Source organism: Chelonia mydas, chromosome 2 (genome assembly GCF_015237465.2).
Source record: "Chelonia mydas isolate rCheMyd1 chromosome 2, rCheMyd1.pri.v2, whole genome shotgun sequence".
NCBI classification, from domain to species: Eukaryota; Metazoa; Chordata; order Testudines; family Cheloniidae; genus Chelonia; species Chelonia mydas.
The window spans coordinates 248464902-248482325 of NC_057850.1; the positions used below are offsets into that span (position 1 = coordinate 248464902).

The 17424-nt window shown below is 44.2% G+C and overlaps 1 protein-coding gene and 1 long non-coding RNA gene across 6 annotated transcripts in view; one reads left to right on the forward strand and one right to left on the reverse strand.

Annotated features, from left to right (window-relative positions):
- The window catches only part of LOC102931383 (sodium channel protein type 5 subunit alpha), a 314377-nt gene that overhangs the window by 192048 nt on the left and 104905 nt on the right, over positions 1-17424 (reverse strand). For all 5 annotated transcript variants that reach the window (XM_043541607.1, XM_043541605.1, XM_043541603.1 and 2 more), the window contains exon 8: positions 3048-3111. In XM_043541607.1, coding sequence (XP_043397542.1) covers positions 3048-3111 — 64 coding nt within the window. The remainder of the gene's footprint in view (positions 1-3047; positions 3112-17424) is intronic.
- Positions 14317-17424, forward strand: part of LOC122464783 — a 34700-nt gene continuing 31592 nt past the window's right edge. Inside the window, exon 1 of the long non-coding RNA XR_006289143.1 lies at positions 14317-14486. This is a non-coding gene — a long non-coding RNA (uncharacterized LOC122464783). The remainder of the gene's footprint in view (positions 14487-17424) is intronic.

Consider the following 17424-nt stretch of genomic DNA (forward strand, 5'->3'; position numbering starts at 1 on the left):
ATGGGGATTCCACAACCTTTCTTGAAGCCTATTCCAGAACTTAGCTATCTTTATAGTTTAAAAGTTTTTCCTAATATCTAATCGAAATCTCCCTTGCAGCAGATTAAGTCCATTATTTCTTGTTCTATCCTCAATAGACGTGGAGAGCAACTGAACACCATCCTCTTTATAACATCCCTTAACATATTTGAAGAGTGTTCTCAGGTGCCCTCCCAGTCTTCTTTTCTGAAGACTAAACATGCCCAGGTTTTTTTAACCTTTCCTCATAGGTCAGGTTTTCTAAACCTTTTATCATTTTTATTGCTCTCCTCTGGACTTTCTCCAGTTTGTCCACATCTGGCACCCAAAACTTGACACAGTCCTCAAACTGAGGCCTCACTAGTGCTGAGTAAAGCAGGAAAGTTACCTCATGTGTCTTACAAAGGACAGAAGCTCTCCCGCTGACATAGTGCTGTCCACACCAGCGCTTAAGTCAGCCTAAATTCTGTCACTCAGGGGGGTGGCTAACTCACACCACTGAGTGTCATAACTTTATGTTAAGTTAAGCTGTAGCGTAGTCATAGCCTAAGTCCCCGTTGTGAATCCAGCCGAAAGTGTGTCAGCTCCCAGCCCATAACACATAACAAGGTAAGATATGGCAGACTGCTGCTGGTGTGTCTTCCCAGCCCCAGAAAGATTAAACACCATGACCAGGTCACTTTCAGGCCCTTCCCTCAGGGCACAGTTTATTAATGCAAACAAAAGTAACATGCGCGCGCGTGCACACGCACACACACACACACACACACGCTATTCCCCTGACCAACACTGGCTGCAGGAGCCTTTAACCCTCTTCCAGGGCCAGACACAGGAACCAACCTCCCTCCTGCAGCTTCCATCCAACTAGGGTGGCCGCTCACATGTTACCAGAATAATGGATATGCTGGCACTTCTGAGGATGGAGTGGGCCCGTCCCTGCCTGGGTGACCCCGCCCCTGCTGGCATGATGGTGGATGCACGGTGTGTGTGAGGCCACGCCACACAGGGAACACCAGTTTCAAGAGCGCACCGCACGTGAGGTCAGGCCGGTGGGGGAGGAGTGGCACGCTATTCAAAATGGTGTCCCCCATCCGATACCAGACAAAAGCATGTCCGGTTGTGTCCCATTACCAGACAGGGGACAAAAGCTAGGCAAAAAGAGAACTTTCCAGGAATTAACTGGATGAGTGCCCTCCCCACTTTCAACTGAGCTCTCTCAGCCCTTTATAGGCATCATCTGAACGCACTGCAACTGGGTCCAATAATCAAACAGGGCTGCCTGGCCACAGGCTCACGGGCCCTTAAAGGAGCTGACTACCCTGTAACAGGCACTACATTCAAACTCAGGATCAATGGAAGGAAACCAATTCCAGCACCCCCAACCTTTTCTATATCATGACTTCCTGATCCCAGTTTTCTCCAACAGCGATTGCTCCCCCTCAGCCCCAATGGCATAATGGAACTAAGGTCCGGGCCCTGGGTATCCTGCTGCCAGCCAGGACTCAAATCCACATATCACCGGGTCCCGTGTTTAAACTACCACTGCTTGGAGGGCCTCAGGGGACTTCTAAGTCCTGAGACCTCCTAGAAAATTCCCCTATAGTCTTAGAGTCCAGCCTGAGCTTGGGCTAATGCAGTGTATTACTGGGTGCTGATGTTGTACCTTTCCTGAAACAAACGTCGAGGAAGGCATGGCCCTCTGCCCAGGGAGCTTACAGTCTAAATCAGCCTGGCAATACAGATCAGACATACAAGACATGCAGGGAGAAGGTTGACACATCCAGTTATCCTTTGTGTGCATGTAAATACAGATATAGACAGTGGCAGGAGGAAAAAGTGCTTATCTCTCTGGGTCCCTTTAGTGTTTTATCCTAGTCCTGACCTCTTCTTTCTCTCTGCCTGCCTTTCCCCACATTCCAGTCTAGGTTTTAACCTTCCTACCTCCTTCTCCATTCCCCTTACCGACACACCCTCCTTCACACACACCAGAGTTTCTGCCAATCACATTTCCATTCTCATCATTCATCCACACTCACCTGTCCCAACTCAGTCCACCCCAACCCGCTCAGCACCCTCTCAACCAGATCCAAACCCTCTCTTCTCACCCACCTACCAGTCTCAGAATTCTCTCTCCCTCTTAACTCAAAAACAAACCCCCTCACTCTGAGATCCCCCTTTTTCCTTCCTACCCAACTTCCTGCAGCTCAGAACCTCCCAGGGGCTTAAAACCTTCTCACTTCCCATCATAAGCCCTTCTCCTCACCTCATAGTTTAACCTCCTTCCAAATCCTCTCAGGCTCACAAGAGCCACTCCCTCCACCATCACACCACCTTCCACTGAGCCTAGAGAATCAGGATCAAAGACAGCTGAGAAGGACTGTGTGTACGTGAAGGAAGGCTTCTATCCTGCCTCTGTGCAGCTAACCTGAATTAGCATCTCAAGAGGCATATATTTCCTGTTCCTTCTACTGCCTGCAGAGATTTGAGAAACTGGAATACATACCTTCTACACCTGCGTTACATGCACATGAAGCTCACAAATTAACAAAGCGTCTTTGCATGTCCAAAACATCTTGGTTTCAGTACTGGCCAAAGGTTTGAATTTATTATTCTGTTCTTCCTCCTCTGCTAGAAATACTGGAATTAACCGTCAGTCTATTTCCCCATTCTGCTTTTCTGTCTCCTTCTTCACCTTTCATTTCCTTTAAACTACTACCCACTCAGCCAAAATGTTATTAAGTTTCAAGCACTTTTTTGAGGAGAAAATTAAACTGATTGAAAAAGGAGTTTGTAATAAGGTCGCTAAAGAATTCAGACCTCTATAAGTGAGACACACCAATCTCTTTCCTCTGCTGTTTAGAAAATTGTATTATTATGCCTGATATTGTCATTATCTTTGTTTCCATTATTACTGATGCTGGGAAGTTGAAATCCCTACTTCATGCCAATTAGAAGTGAACAGAACTGAATCAAAATGTGTCAAAGAAAGAAAAGAGAAGAAGCAAAAATGTTTTTTTGATTACACTTACCCAGCATCTGAGCTGTTGCCACAGAGTAGTGCGTCCGAAGTGCCATTTTTTATGAAGTAGTTTTCTGCCACAAAAGTGAAGGAATCATGAATTGACAACCTGCTTTCTAACAAGCACATTCCCAAAATAATACAGTATCTGAAAATTATCCACCAAACAGCATATATAGTTACAGTAATCTGGGGATTTGATGAATAAAGGGTTTTGTTTGATTCACTGATTTTAATTTTCAGGAAGCAACATACTTCAGTTCTTGTAGAATCAGCTGTAAAAATTAAAATATATAATTTTAAAGCTTCTTAGCTATTGCGATCAGTATTTAAAATTCATTAGTAGCCTTTGTTCGACATAAAGAAGACAAAATAAAGGTAATAATAACATAATTAAAATACATCCTTTTAACATTCAACAGACAACAAACAAGGAAGTCTGATATTAAAAGAAATAGGAATAGAAGGGTAAGTTAATATATATGCTTTCAACAATGGACATTCTAAAAAGCATAACTGGGGAAAAAATTAAGTGGTTGTACAGAGCCTATCCCAATGAGGCCCTGATCTCTGATCAGGGTTAAATAATAATAGATGTTTTCCAGAAGCAAGTGAAAGTGGATTGAGATGGTTTTCAACAAGGAACAAGGTGCATACCCTACTTAGCCTACATGCATACCCGACATACTCTCCGTATCCTAGACCCTATAGCAAGGGAGTAATTCCCTGCTGACTTAACACATGAGGGGGAGAGCCCTACACAGCAGGTGTTGTGAGAGCAGAGATTCTCTCCCAGATGATGCTCAAAGAGGTCTCCATTGCAGCCTTAACCTACATTGTTAATGGTTTTAGAAACCAAGCGTGCCAGCTTATTACTTTGGGGGCATTATGTGCCAAAAAAATTAAAAATTCTTTGCACAATCTTTTAAAATTCTGCATATTTTATTTGTCAAAACAACACAATATAATCACACCAGTTTCAATTATTTTGGTAACTTATTTCAAATTACCCATCAGCAAGTACGTCTGTAACAATACAGACAACAAAAAAGATTTGCAATATGTTTTTGATAGATTCCTTACTAGGCATATTAATACAGAACTTTGAGTAACAATTCATTTAAACTACAATACAGAAATGCATTTCCCACACCTGTCAGAAACAGTGCAAAGCCTTGGGGGAGTCAGGGGTAATGGAGGAGCTGAGGGAGAGAGAAGTAATTGATGGGAAGCAGCCTGGGTGTGAACTTGGAGGGTTGTTGGGCGTGGGTGGGAGAAGTATGGAAGGGGTTTTTTGCAGGGCGAGGGAAGGATTGTTAGGGAGCCTCCCCCATGCAGAACCTGGCTAGCCCCTAACCTCTCCCACTCAGTCAAGCACATCTGCCCCTGTCTCCATTTGTCCCTGCACCCCCCTCCTCCTGTCCCCATGTGTCCCTGCACCCTCCGTGACCCTGCACCCCTACTCAGCCAATCCCTTCCCCCGTCCCCATGTGACCCTGCACCTCCACTCCTATTCAGTCCCCACTCCAGTCTGTCCCCCACACTAACTCTTTTGAACCCCAGTCTGTGACCCCCCAGCAGCCCCATGTGCCCCATGCTGTCTGTGCCCCCATATCCTGTGTCTCCTTACATGGCCCCAAGGCAGGGCACTCTGAGGAGCCCAGCTTCTTCTCTTTCCTATCCACAGCTGGGGCTGCTCCCACCCAGCAGTGACTACTTTCTGTTCTGGTGCCACAGCAGCCCGTGATGGGCAAAGGTGTAACTGCAGCACCTCTCTGGCAGAATGTATTTTCTGCAGAGAAAAAAATATTCTGTCTGGGACATGAATTCTGTACATGCACAATGGCGCAGAATTTGCCCAGGAGTAAAGGCTTACATAGGCAGACAATGCAAAGAATGCCTCACTCAAATCAGTGAGCAGATATGCTGCTGCATTTCAAATAAACTGCAAGCAATGGAAAGGCCTGTTCTGATTACTGCTAAGAGGAAATTACAATCAGTGAACCTTGTAGTCATGAGGTCATTTGTTGGTTTACACAAGTCAACATTGGAAAAATAATGACAAACACTGCTCATATGGTGTGTTTTTGTACTTTGTTCCATATGTAGGGTTTTCTCTGGAAATATCTTGGTCCAAAACACTGCCAAGATTTTTAACCTTGTTTACTACTTCTGAACAATCCCCTCAACAGATATTGCCCTGGCATACGTCTAGGGTAGTGAGCACACATGAGGAGACCACATGATAAGAGATATACAGCACACTGATGGTGCTCTCCACTTTGTTAAGGAATTATATCAGTGCATATAGGTGCTGAACAACATGGAGAAAATTATATAACTTGGAGGCTTGTCACTTCTTATAGATTTTAAGCCTAGAAGGCTTAAAAGACTAGATCCTCTAGTCTGACTTCCTGCATAATTCACCCAGCGATTCCTGCATCAAGCCCATAATTTTTGGTTGAGCTATAGGATATCTTTTAGAAAGACATCCAATCTTGACTTGAAGACTGCAAATGATGGAGAATCCACCAAACCTGTTAGTAAATTGCTCCAATGGCAAATTACCCTCTCAGTTAAAAATCTGCACCTTATTTTTAGTCTGAATTTATCTAGCCTCAGCTTCCAGCCCTTGGATCTCATTTCAAATCCTTTGGTGATGACGCACAATTACGCCTCACCACTATTTGAGTTCTGTCTCCTTGGCTGACTGGAGCCACTGGAGTGAAGTTTCAGTCTCTTTCACACTGATGCAACAACCCATGGTCAACTGAATCAAAAAGCTGATGCAGAAAGAACAAGAGCACAGGACTGAGAGAGAACTAGAGAGACAGAATGTGTACAAACAAGTTGCAGTGTTCAGGATGAGTTTTAAAATCCCAAGAGTACACATATGACCTGTCATCTGCTGTTGACTTAAACATTTATATTCCTTAAACAGGCAGGATGCTAAGTCCCAAAGAGCTTTATGGAATGCATGGGGGAGAATCAGTACTGAAGCACTGCCGGTGGAAAGTATCTAAGAAATGGAGGATAGTCTGCACAATAAGAGTGACAGTTACCACGCCAGGTTTGAATTTGAAGGTGAGATGAATAGCTGATTCCCCAGTGATAATTGAAGGGACGGGGTGTTATAGTATTATTACTGAAGAGCAAAACTGCTGTATTATCACAAGCTCACACACTGGTCACATCATTATTCAAAGGAAGTTGGTTTGGTCTTCTGCCTAACGGTATATCTACAAAGCATGCCACTGGTGCTGGTATGTAGGGTACATTTTGCTACATGCTTCATCGAAAGGTGGGCTCCACCCACAATGCAATGTGAAGCTACATACCACAGTGAAAGGCTCTGGCAGAAGGAAGGCAGTGGGGAAAGGCTCTGGCAGTTCCCCATTGCTGGAGTCTTTCCCTGGGGTGGGAAAAGGCCCTGGCAGTGGGAAGGCAGGGGATGCACCACTTGAGCTCATAGAGGACCATAGGTTAGGGTACATACCTCTATGGATCTGGCGTGTCTGTACTCTACTTGCCTAAGCAGGACTTCACCAGCTACACTGCTATTTATAGCTGTGCTAGGGGTGTGTGTAGTGCATGTACTGTATATGTCCCCATAAATTCTGTGCAGTGTAGACATATCCTAATGCGGTGGGGAAACAAAGATCTTTGAGATGCAATCATCATTGTGTTTTGAAGAACAGAACCCCTTCCGTAACACTACAGACTATGCTCCACTGCACCCTTATGCCTCAGCTTTACCTCACTTGATTGTATCATTAACATGTACAGTCAATACAACACGGTACTATTTAAATTCAACACATTTTACCTGTAAAAGGAAGAAATGAACAAAAATGAGTAAGTTTGTTTTGTGGAAAATGTTGACAATTGTTTCATTTTCTTTAAATTTTTTACTTTTTATTTTACATTAATTTTTTTTGTTTTTCTGATTTCTGATTCCCCTCCCCTTTATTTCTGAAAAAAGCCATTTTGTGCCATAGAAAAGTTTTAAATAAAAATTTATGGCCAGCTCTACTAAAAGGAATAGTGTATTTAAAGGTACATGTGTAACCCTGCCATGCACTTTTATCTAAACATATGTGTATGTGTGTCTCTAAAGGAGTATAAAAGAATAAGATAATCATCCTTGCCATATTAAAACAATGAACGAAAGGGCATAACAACAATGGCCCCAGATCAACTGAAAGTTATATGAATTATTTACTTTGATGGTGCAGGATTACTTTCTCTGTTTTTCAAAAATATCAAACATCTGCAATTAGTACTCAGCAGTCAGAAATTAGAGAACTAAGCACTCATTTTAAACAAGGTTACAATGCAAATGCATTTGCATGCATACCAGGATTCAGCCACATAAACACACACTACACGAATAGGGCTGGCCAGAAAAAAAGAATTCAGTTCTGAAAAAAAATTTTTTTTTGAGGTTTCACAATTTGTTTTTGTTCCACATCAGATCCAAAATAAGCCCTCTGAAAATTCTGTAAAGAAACACATGAGACAGATTTACCCTAGAACAGCTGATAGCCCAGTGGTTAGGGAACTCACCTGGGAAGTGGGATACTCAAGCTCCCTATTCTGCCTAATTTGGAGCAAGGACTTGAACACCTGAGTTTCCCGTGCCAAGTGAGTGTCATAACCACTAAACTGTTGGCTATTCTGCAGTGAATGTCTCCCTCTCTGGTTTTGACCATAAATTCCATCCTGGACTTGAAAACCTCCAGACTAAAGTTTTCTTGAAACCAATGCATTCCTGCAAAAAGTTCTGGTTCCACAAATCAGCATTTTCCAAAACAAAAAACCAAACAACGCCCCCTCCCCAAAACCCCAAAAAACTGCTGACCAGTTCTATATACCATGACCCAATTTTATATAAGAACATAAGAACGGCCATTCTCCGTCATACCAATGGTCCAGCAAGCCCAGTATCATGTCTACCGACAGTGGCCTGTGCCAGATACTTCAGAGAGAATGAATAAAACAGGGCAAATATCGAGTGATCCATTCCCTGTCATGCAGTCCCAGCTTCTGACAGTCAGAGGTTAAAGGACACCCAGGGCATGGGATTATGTACCTGACCATCTTGGCTAACTAGCCATTGAGACACCTATGCTCGACGAAATTATCTAATTCTTTTTTAACACAGTTATAATTTTTGCCTTCACAATATCTCCTGGCAATGAATTCCACAGGTTGACTGAGCGTTCTGTGAAGAAGTACTTCCTTACGTTAGTTTTAAACCTGCTGTCTATTCATTTCATTGGATGACCGCTGGTTCATATATGATGTGAAGGGGTAAGTAACACTTCCTTATTCACTGTCTCCGCACAATTCATGATTTTACAGACCTCTATCATGTCCCCACAGTCGTCTCTTTTCTAAGCTGAACAGCACCTGTCTTTTTAATCTTTCCTCATATGGAAGCTGTTTCACACTCCTTATTTTTGTTGCCCTTCTCTGTATCTTTTCCAATTCTAATATATATACATACATACATAGATAGATATAGATTTTGATATATATATATATATAAGATAGGGTGACCAGAATTGCATGCAGTATTCAAGGTATGAGCATACCATTGATTCATATAGTGACATTATATTGTCTGTCTTATCTATCCTTTTTTAACAGTTCCTAAAATTCTGTTAGATTTTTTGACTGCTGCTGTACATTGAGCAGATGTTTTCAGATAACTGTCCTTGATAACTCCAAGATCTCTTTCTTGAGTGGTAACAGCTAATTTAGAACCCATCATTTTGTTTGTATAGTTGGGATTATATTTTCCAATGTGCATTACTTTGCATTTAACAACATTGAATTTCATCTTCCATTTTGTTGCCCGATTACCCAGTTTTATGAGATCACTTTGTAACTCTTTGCAGTCAGCTTTGAACTTAGATATCTTGAGTAATTTTGAATTGTCTGCAAATTTTGGCACCTCTCTGTTCACCTCCTTTTCCAGATAATTTATGAATATGTTGAACAGCATGGGTCCCAGTACAGATCTTTGGGGGACCCCACTATTAACCTCTCTCCACTGTGAAAACTGACCATTTATTCCCACTGTTTGTTTCCTATCTTTTAATCAGCTACTGATCCGTGAGATGACCTTCCCTCTTGTCCCATGACTTACTTTGCTTAAGAGCCTTTCATGAGGGATTTGTCAAAGGCTTTTTGAAAGTCCAAGTACACTACATTGACTGGATCACTTTTATTCACATGCCTGTTGACTCTCTCAAAGACTCCTAATAGATTAGGGAGGCATGATTTTCCTTTATAAAAGCCATGTTGACTCTTCCCCAATATATTGTGTTCATCTATGTGTCTGATAATTCTGTTCTTTATTATAGTTTCAACCAGTTTGCCTGAAGGTAGGCTTACCAGCCCGTTATTGCCAGGATTGCCTCTGGAGCCTTTTTTTAAAAAAATCAGTGTTACATCTAGCACAGAGGCTGATTTAAGTGATAGGTTACATGCCATAATTAGTAGTTCTGAAATTTCATATTTGAGTTCCTTCAGAATTCTTGGGTGAATATCATCTGGTCCTGGTGACTTACTATTGTTCAATTTGTTCCAAAACCTCCTCTAATGACACCTCAGTCTGGGACAGTTCTTCAGATTTGTCACCTAAAAAGAATCCTCTGCAGCGACAACTGATGCAAAGAATTCATTTAGTTGCTCTGCAATGGCCTTGTCTTCCTTGAGCGTTCCTTTAAAACCCACTGATCATCAGGAAACTAGCCAGATATACTTAAAATAAATTGCTGCTTGTTTTTGTATCTTTTGCTAGTTGCTATTCGATTTTTTTTTTCAATTTTTTTTTGGCCTGCCTAATTATACTTCTGCACTGGAGTTGCCAGAGTTTATGCTCCTTTCTATTTTCCTCACTAGGAGTTAACTTCCAATTTTTTTCCAATGCATTTTTGCCTCTAACTGCCTCTTTTACTCTAATATTTAGCCACGGTGGGCCTCTTTGGTACCCCCCCCCCAAGGATGTTAATTTTAATTATACTGTGGTCGCTATTGCTGAGTGGTTCAGCTATATTCACCTCTTGAATCAGATCCTGTGCCTCACTTAGGACTAAATCAATTTTACCCTCTGTTACAACACTGCAGTTCCCATTAAGCGAGCATTCCAAGCCAGTGGGCCAGAATTGGGTTCCTAGGGCTTGATTTTCAGAGGTGCTAAACAGTTGCAGAGTCCAATGAAACAAATTTACGCTGCAGATGCTCAGCAAGTCTGAAAATCAGGCAACTAGCCTTATAATCCAAGCTACCATCTTATCAGCCTATTAGAGTCTAATGTATACATACACACTTATGTCAGTGGAGAATGACTATTTCTCTAACCTACTCTTCTAACCTTTTTTTTCCCCTCCCAGCGGAGGCATTGGGTGTGATGGTGTTGACTGGAGCTCAGATGTCTTTCGATGTGACAGAGAGCTTATAAAGCAGAACAGCATGACTGTGCAGGGAAGGAATGTTTGTTTTTCCCATCACAAGCAAGCGACCTCATACCAACCACAGCAGAAAAGATAAAGGGCCAGATCCAGCTCTCAGTTACACCTACGTCAATCTGAAATAACTCGGTCCAGTGGAGTTCTGGGTTGACACAGGTGTAACTAAGATAAGAATATAGCCCAGAGCAGCCACAATTATTACAATAAGAGTTTTTTCTCTCCATGTTTTTAGTGATGAGGGTCCAGTGTCATATTTGTATGCAACCATAAATCAATAGCTGTCAACTTGTTTTGTTCTCTGAGTCTTTAATAAGAACCATTTTTCCTTTTCTCTGCTGTAGGCAACTACTAGCTACATCCTCTGTCAGAAACAAATGTGATAAGATGGAACAAATTCCAAAAGAGAGCACTACCACCAGCTGAGAGAAAGGTACATTCCCTTAGGATGCATGAGTTCCCAGCATCTGACCCACACCATCTCCAGGAAAACACAAGAGAATGATGTGCATCCTCATCTGGTTCCCACTGTGTTCACTTGTAAAAACTCTCACAGAATTTAGTGGGAGCAGGATTGGGCCCATGATTAATTCAGCAACAATACCAAAGAACAGTTAGTGTTGCAAATCATGTGGGATGCCTCCACCTTTTCAAAATTAGGGATTCACAGGAGTTGAGATGGAAAGAAGCTATTAGGTCTCCAGGTCCATCTCCCTTCCAAAGCAGGACCGGATACATTTAATAGTGTTTCTGCAAATCCAGTTTTAAATGCCTCAAGTGACAGAGTTTCTATTGTTTCCCTTGCGGGATTCACAGACCATTACATCTCAGCCAGGAAGTTTCTCCTGATATTCACATTACGTGTTCTTTTTTCTTAATTTCACCCTATTATTCTCAGTCATCCCCTTCGCATTATTATCCTAAATCATTCCATTCTTTCTTTCCTATTTGCATCCTTGCTCATAGATTGTTATAACGTTCCATCTTCCCCTTAGTTGTTGCTTAGCCAGCTGTTCACATTTTACTTTTAATTTTTCTATATTCCTGCTTATAATAGGATGAACTGTCAGCAAAACCAATTGCTAAGGTAGTTTAATGCTTTCCATTATAAGCTCCTGTTTTCAAATGTTTATAATTTTTCTGGGCTTTAATCATTTGGGTTCAAATTTTCCATGCTGGGTCATTGCTTCAGGCTAAATATTTTGGAAAGCATCAGTCAGAGCAGTTCAGCCATTTCCAAGAACAAGGTTAGGGAAACACAGGTTGTTTTGCCAATGTTTATATCTTTGCTTTTTCCATAACATCCCTCAGATTAGTATGTAAGTGCCAGTGGACAGACAACTATACAGTTTTTATTCTTTTCATCTATCTATTATATATGAAAATCCGGTACATTAAATTGCATTAAAAGAACATTTAAGGTGGTAAAGTCAGGAATTATGCCAAATTATGATTACCAATACTTAAGGCAAACCTAAGCCAGGAATAGGACCCCACTCTCTTGGGTCCTCATCCAGTGTCTTAACCACAAGAAAATAAACTTCTCTTCTTACAACCCTCTGCCTTAATCACTGTCCACAGTGTGCACCAAATGAGGCAGGGATACTCTAGAGCAAACTGAATTGTAATGCATTATAATTCAGCCTCCTTGTGCATATGCATTAAGATTTCACAGGCAACCTTAATACTGGTATTTCCTGTTTTTCAAGTGTTTGACTTTGCAACCTTAAAGTTGAACACAGGTTTTTTTAGAATGGAATTTCGTAGGGTTTTTAAGATTGAAAACTGAAAAATCAGAAATTCTAGTACGTCACCATATTGACTGCTCACCCCAAGTCACCAGCACAGCCTGGACCCAGGACCTTTATAACTAGAGCACAGGCTTCTACTACTTGAACTAAAGGAGAAACTGTTAGCAGCGCCAGGCTGTTACCTCTGTGGAACAGCTATCAGAGGGGGATGCAACATATATTTCTTTAATGGCTCACATAACTAATTGCTAGGTAGCAATAGGATCGTGGGAATTCAGATTCCTGGTCCTGGAGAGGAGAGCAGTCTAGTTGTTCCACATAGCACAGAGATTTGGCACATTCAATCTGAAAGGTTGGGTGACTAAATGGATGTGACTCGATTCTGCCATGTAGTGATAGGGTATATTCCACCTCTACCAGAAGTGATCTTGTGCAATCTCTTAGATACCCATTTAGAAGAATGATGCTTGCCTTTTTCCTAAGGCAAGGGAATAAGGCCTTGCTCTATATTAAGTGCTCTAAAGGTGCAGCTTTATTAATACCAGTCAGCAGCAGAGTTGAGCCTAGAACTCATAGCTCCCTCCTGCAGGGCTGCCAAGTATCACTCATCATGTGACAGTGACACATTTGGCAGTCCTGCCACTCATTCCCACAGCTCAGCCAGATTCTCACACATCCAGCTGATCTGAGGGATGGCAGCAGACATTTGCCTGAAGGCCTGCCCTTCTGCCACTCACAGCTGCTGTGGCGCCTGCTAAGTAGGAACCCCAGGTCCTCCTCTCCATGAGAAAGTGATGGCAGCAACAGCATAAGGTGAAGGGCCTGGTATTGCTCTCAGCCGCTCTCCACAAGCAAGTGCAACAGGCTCCCCCCAGCACAACCCCCCGGCCATTTCACCTCCACCAGCAGCTACCCAAAGAGGCCTCTGTCTTCCACAAACCCCAGTACCCACTGTCCCCCCCACCCAGGTCCTTAGCACTCACTGGTTCCTGTAGCCCCCTCACTCTCAACATCCTCTGCCCCCCAGCAACTACTGCCTGACCACCAATAGTATCTATCCGCCAGCACCCAGTGTCCCCCACATCTCCTTAATCTCCAGCAGCCTCTACCACTCACTCCCCTGCCAGCCCAGCACCACTGCTTCCCACAAGCTCTTAATCACCAGCAGCCCATTACCTCCCCTCATTAGGCCTAGACCCCCATTACTTCCTGCACACCCCCAGTCCTCAAATAGACTCTACTCCTCACCGGGCCCAGCACCCATCCCCTCCCACACTTCCTCCTGACCACCAACAGGGCCCACCTCCAACACCCTCTGCCCCCCTACATGCCCCTAACCACTAACAGCCTCAACCCCACCAGCCCCAGCACCCACTGCCCCCCCACAGCCTCCCAAACCCCAGCAGCCTCTACTCCTCCACGAGCTCCAGCATCCACTCCCTGTGCAGCCTCCTAACCCCCAGAAGCCTCTACCCCCTCCCAGCAGGTTCAGAACCCCCTACAGTCCCTTAGTTCCCAGCAGCCGCCATTCCTGCCAGGCCCAACATCCCTCCCTCCCACATCTCCCCAACCACTGACAGCCTCTACTCCTTGCCAGCCCCAGCACCCACCATCCCCATACAGTCCCCTTGCCCTCAGCAGCCTCTACCCCTTACCAGGTTCAGCACCCACTATGCACTGTAGCCTTCCACCCCCCTAACTCCAACAGCCTCTACCTCCAGCAGCTCCAGCAGCCACTGCCCCTCCCCATCCTCCTAACCACTGACAGCCTCACCCGCAGCAGCCCCTGCCCCCCACATCCCTCAACCACTGACAGCCTCACCCCAGCAGCCACTTCCCCCCACAGCCCACTAACTCCCAGCAGCCTCTACCCCCCGCACCTGCCCCAGTGCCTACTGACCCCTGCAGCTCCCTAATTCCCAGGTACCCCAGAACTCACTACACTCTGGCAGCCTTCTAATCCCCAGCAGCCCCATGACTCAGAGACCCCTGCAGCTCCCTAAGCCTCATCAGCACCCATAGAATCATAGAATATCAGGGTTGGAAGGGATCTCAGGAGGTCATCTAGTCCAACCCCCTGCTCAAAGCAGGACCAATCCCCAATTTTTGCCCCAGATCCCTAAATGGTCCCCTCAAGGATTGAACTCACAACCCTGGGTTTAGCAGGCCAATGCTCAGCCCAATGCTCAACCCAGTGAGCTATCCCTTCCATCCCCTCCAGTGCCCCTGGCAGCTCCCCTAACTTCCAGAAGCTTCTAAACCTGCCCCCACTCCCACATCAAACCCAGCAACCACTGTCCCGCCAGAAGCTCTCAACTCCCTAGACAGCTCCTGGCTTCTCAAGTTCCCTAGGCTCAAGTCCCCAAGAGCCCCAGCACTTCCTGCCTCCCTAGAAGTTCTCTGTTTCCCAGACGCTCCTTATGCACAATGGTACCAACAACTGTAGTTGGCACTCACTCAGCTACTCCCCAGACATCCAAGAGCACCCGGAAAGTGCTGCCAAGTTTTGTGCAGGTCCATGTCCTACCCTTCCCATTGCTCAGAGCAGGGTGTGTTAACTCTAATCTTAAATATATAGTTTTATGTAAACTTTTGCAAATAGTTCATTACATAGTTTGCATAATGTCATGCATGGCTTTCTCCCCACATGCTTTCCCCTAGGCTAAAAGGGCAGTTGCTGTTGCTACTGCATCCTACTTGGAGCTCAAGCTATGTGAGATCAGGGAGCATGCTCCGGGAAGATAAAGGTCAATGATACTTGCAGCCTGAAATGAGATTGGCATGTACCTCTGTAGAAGAGGAGCAAGTTCATAGCAGATGGAATGTGCGGAGAACTTTGCTGCCAACCCTTAACAAATCACTACTGAGCATGTGCAAATGGTGATTTTCATGGGCTTATAACTTGGCTAAATCTGGGTGATATTTTTAAAGAGGCACCTCCATGACCCCAGGGCTATCCTCTGACCAAATTTCAGGTACTTGCTCCAAAGCATGGAGGTGCTAGAGTTTCTCCAAGTAATGGTTTTAGGATGGTTTGTATTGTTTTGTTTTTACACGAGAACAATTTAACATAAACAAAACCAATTTTTCCCCTATCCAAAATCTTGGATACAGCTAAACCATTTTTACTGAAACTTAAAAAAACTTCTTTTAAAAAATCAAACTGAAGCAGAAACTTACTATGGACAGTATCATCCCAATTGTTTGAATTTCGGTAAAGTTATATTTTATTGAAAACTGGACATTAATGGAAAGTATTAGGCATCCTTCCAGTTCTGCCTAAAGGATACTTTATTCTGTTGGGGTCTTTCCTCCCAAATTAGTACTTTAAGCTTCTAATCATTTTTGTTGCTCTTCTCTACACTCCCTCCAATTTATTAGTATCTCCTGGTCCAAACACGGCTTTTTTAAAATATTGGCTACTTTTCACCCTATACTTCACACCTACTTAAAGTGGCCAGAACACCTTTGGAGAAACAGGTGCAAAGACAAGTGAGGAACGAATGGCATATGTTTAAACGTGTACACCAGATCAGAAGCTGCCCAGAACCATTCATTGTAACAGAGCTGGAACAGACACTGGGTAGCATCAAGTGTGGAACAGCTGTAGGTTATGACAACATATCTCCAGAATTCCTGAAAAACCTTGGCCCCCGTGTTTGGCTTTGGCTTGTGAAATTCTTTTACCAGTGAAGGGAGGCTACCGAAGATATGGCGCACTGCAAAAGTCATTGGCCTCCTAAAGCCTGGAAAGGACCCAAGTCAAGCATCAAGCTATTGTCCCATATCATTATTGTCGGTGTGCTTCAAGGCACTGGAGCGCTTGGTCCTACAGTGCATATTACCCGACGTGGAGAGAATTTTGAGCACTGACCAAGCCAGCTTTCGCCGAGGCCATAGCACATGGAACGAAGTACTCGCGCTGACCACATTTGTTGAAAATGGCTTCCAGAGAAACTTGAAAACAGGCGCTGTTTTCATCAACTTAACAGCGGCATACGATACGGTATGGCACACTGGTCTGCTTGTGAAGGTATCACAGGTCCTGCTACCTTGGGTCACAGGCGTTGTTGAACTGTTCCTCCAGGATAGGCGGTTCAGAGTCCATATGAGGGAGAAGACAAGTGCTTGAAGATGACAGAGCAATGGGTTACCCCAGGGCTCTGTGCTTTTGCCAATCCTGTTCAACCTTTACATCAATGACCTGCCAACAATGGAGTCATGAAAGTTCATTTATGCAGGTGACATCTGTTGCTGTACCCAGACCCGGATGTTCCACAAGCTTGATGCCACCTTAAACTGGGACATGACAAAGTTAGCTGACTACTGTAAGACTTGGAGCCTCCAGCCAAGCGTCATAAAAACAGTCTCCAGTTTGTTCCATCTTCATTACCCCATCACAACCTAAAAACTGAATGTTTATCTGAATGGTCAGAAGGTGAAGCATGAAGTAGAACCAGTCTATCTAGGTGTGACCTTAGACTGCACACTGAGTTACCATGCCCACCTGAAGAAGACAGCAGCTAAAGTTAAGACATGCAACAATCTTCTTAGCAAACTGGAGGCTCGTCATGGGATGCTCGTGCTCCAACTTTGCAGACGTCAGCTCTTGCCACCTCGTATTCGATGGCGGAGTACTGCGCACTAGTATGGAGCAGACTGTCACACACCAAACTGGTGGATACGCAGTTACATTCCGCCATGCGTATCATCCCCGTCACCCTGCATCCGACGCCACTCCCCTGGCTCCCAGTTCTAAGCAATATTGCTCCTCCTCATATCAGATGAGAGGTTGCCACTGGCAAGTTACGCCGACTCAAGCCTGCCACTGCACAATGACCTTTTTAAACCACCAGCTGCATGTTTGCTGTCACGTTGCTCATTATGGTCTCATCCGCTACTCCAGGATGCTAGGGCAGAAACACTCTGGCGAGAGGAATGGATATCTGTTATAATCCCCAACCAGTCCCTCGTCGTCGACCCGAACAATTTGCCCGCTTGGTTTTGACCTGCTCCGTCACCAGTGGTCCCTGTTGAACAGATTCTGGACCGGGCAAGGTCTCTGTGCAGCAAAACCAGTATTGCTGGGGCCTTCGTGACAACCCTTTGTGTAACTGCGGCACAACACAGACGATGATGAACATTGTCAAGGAATGCC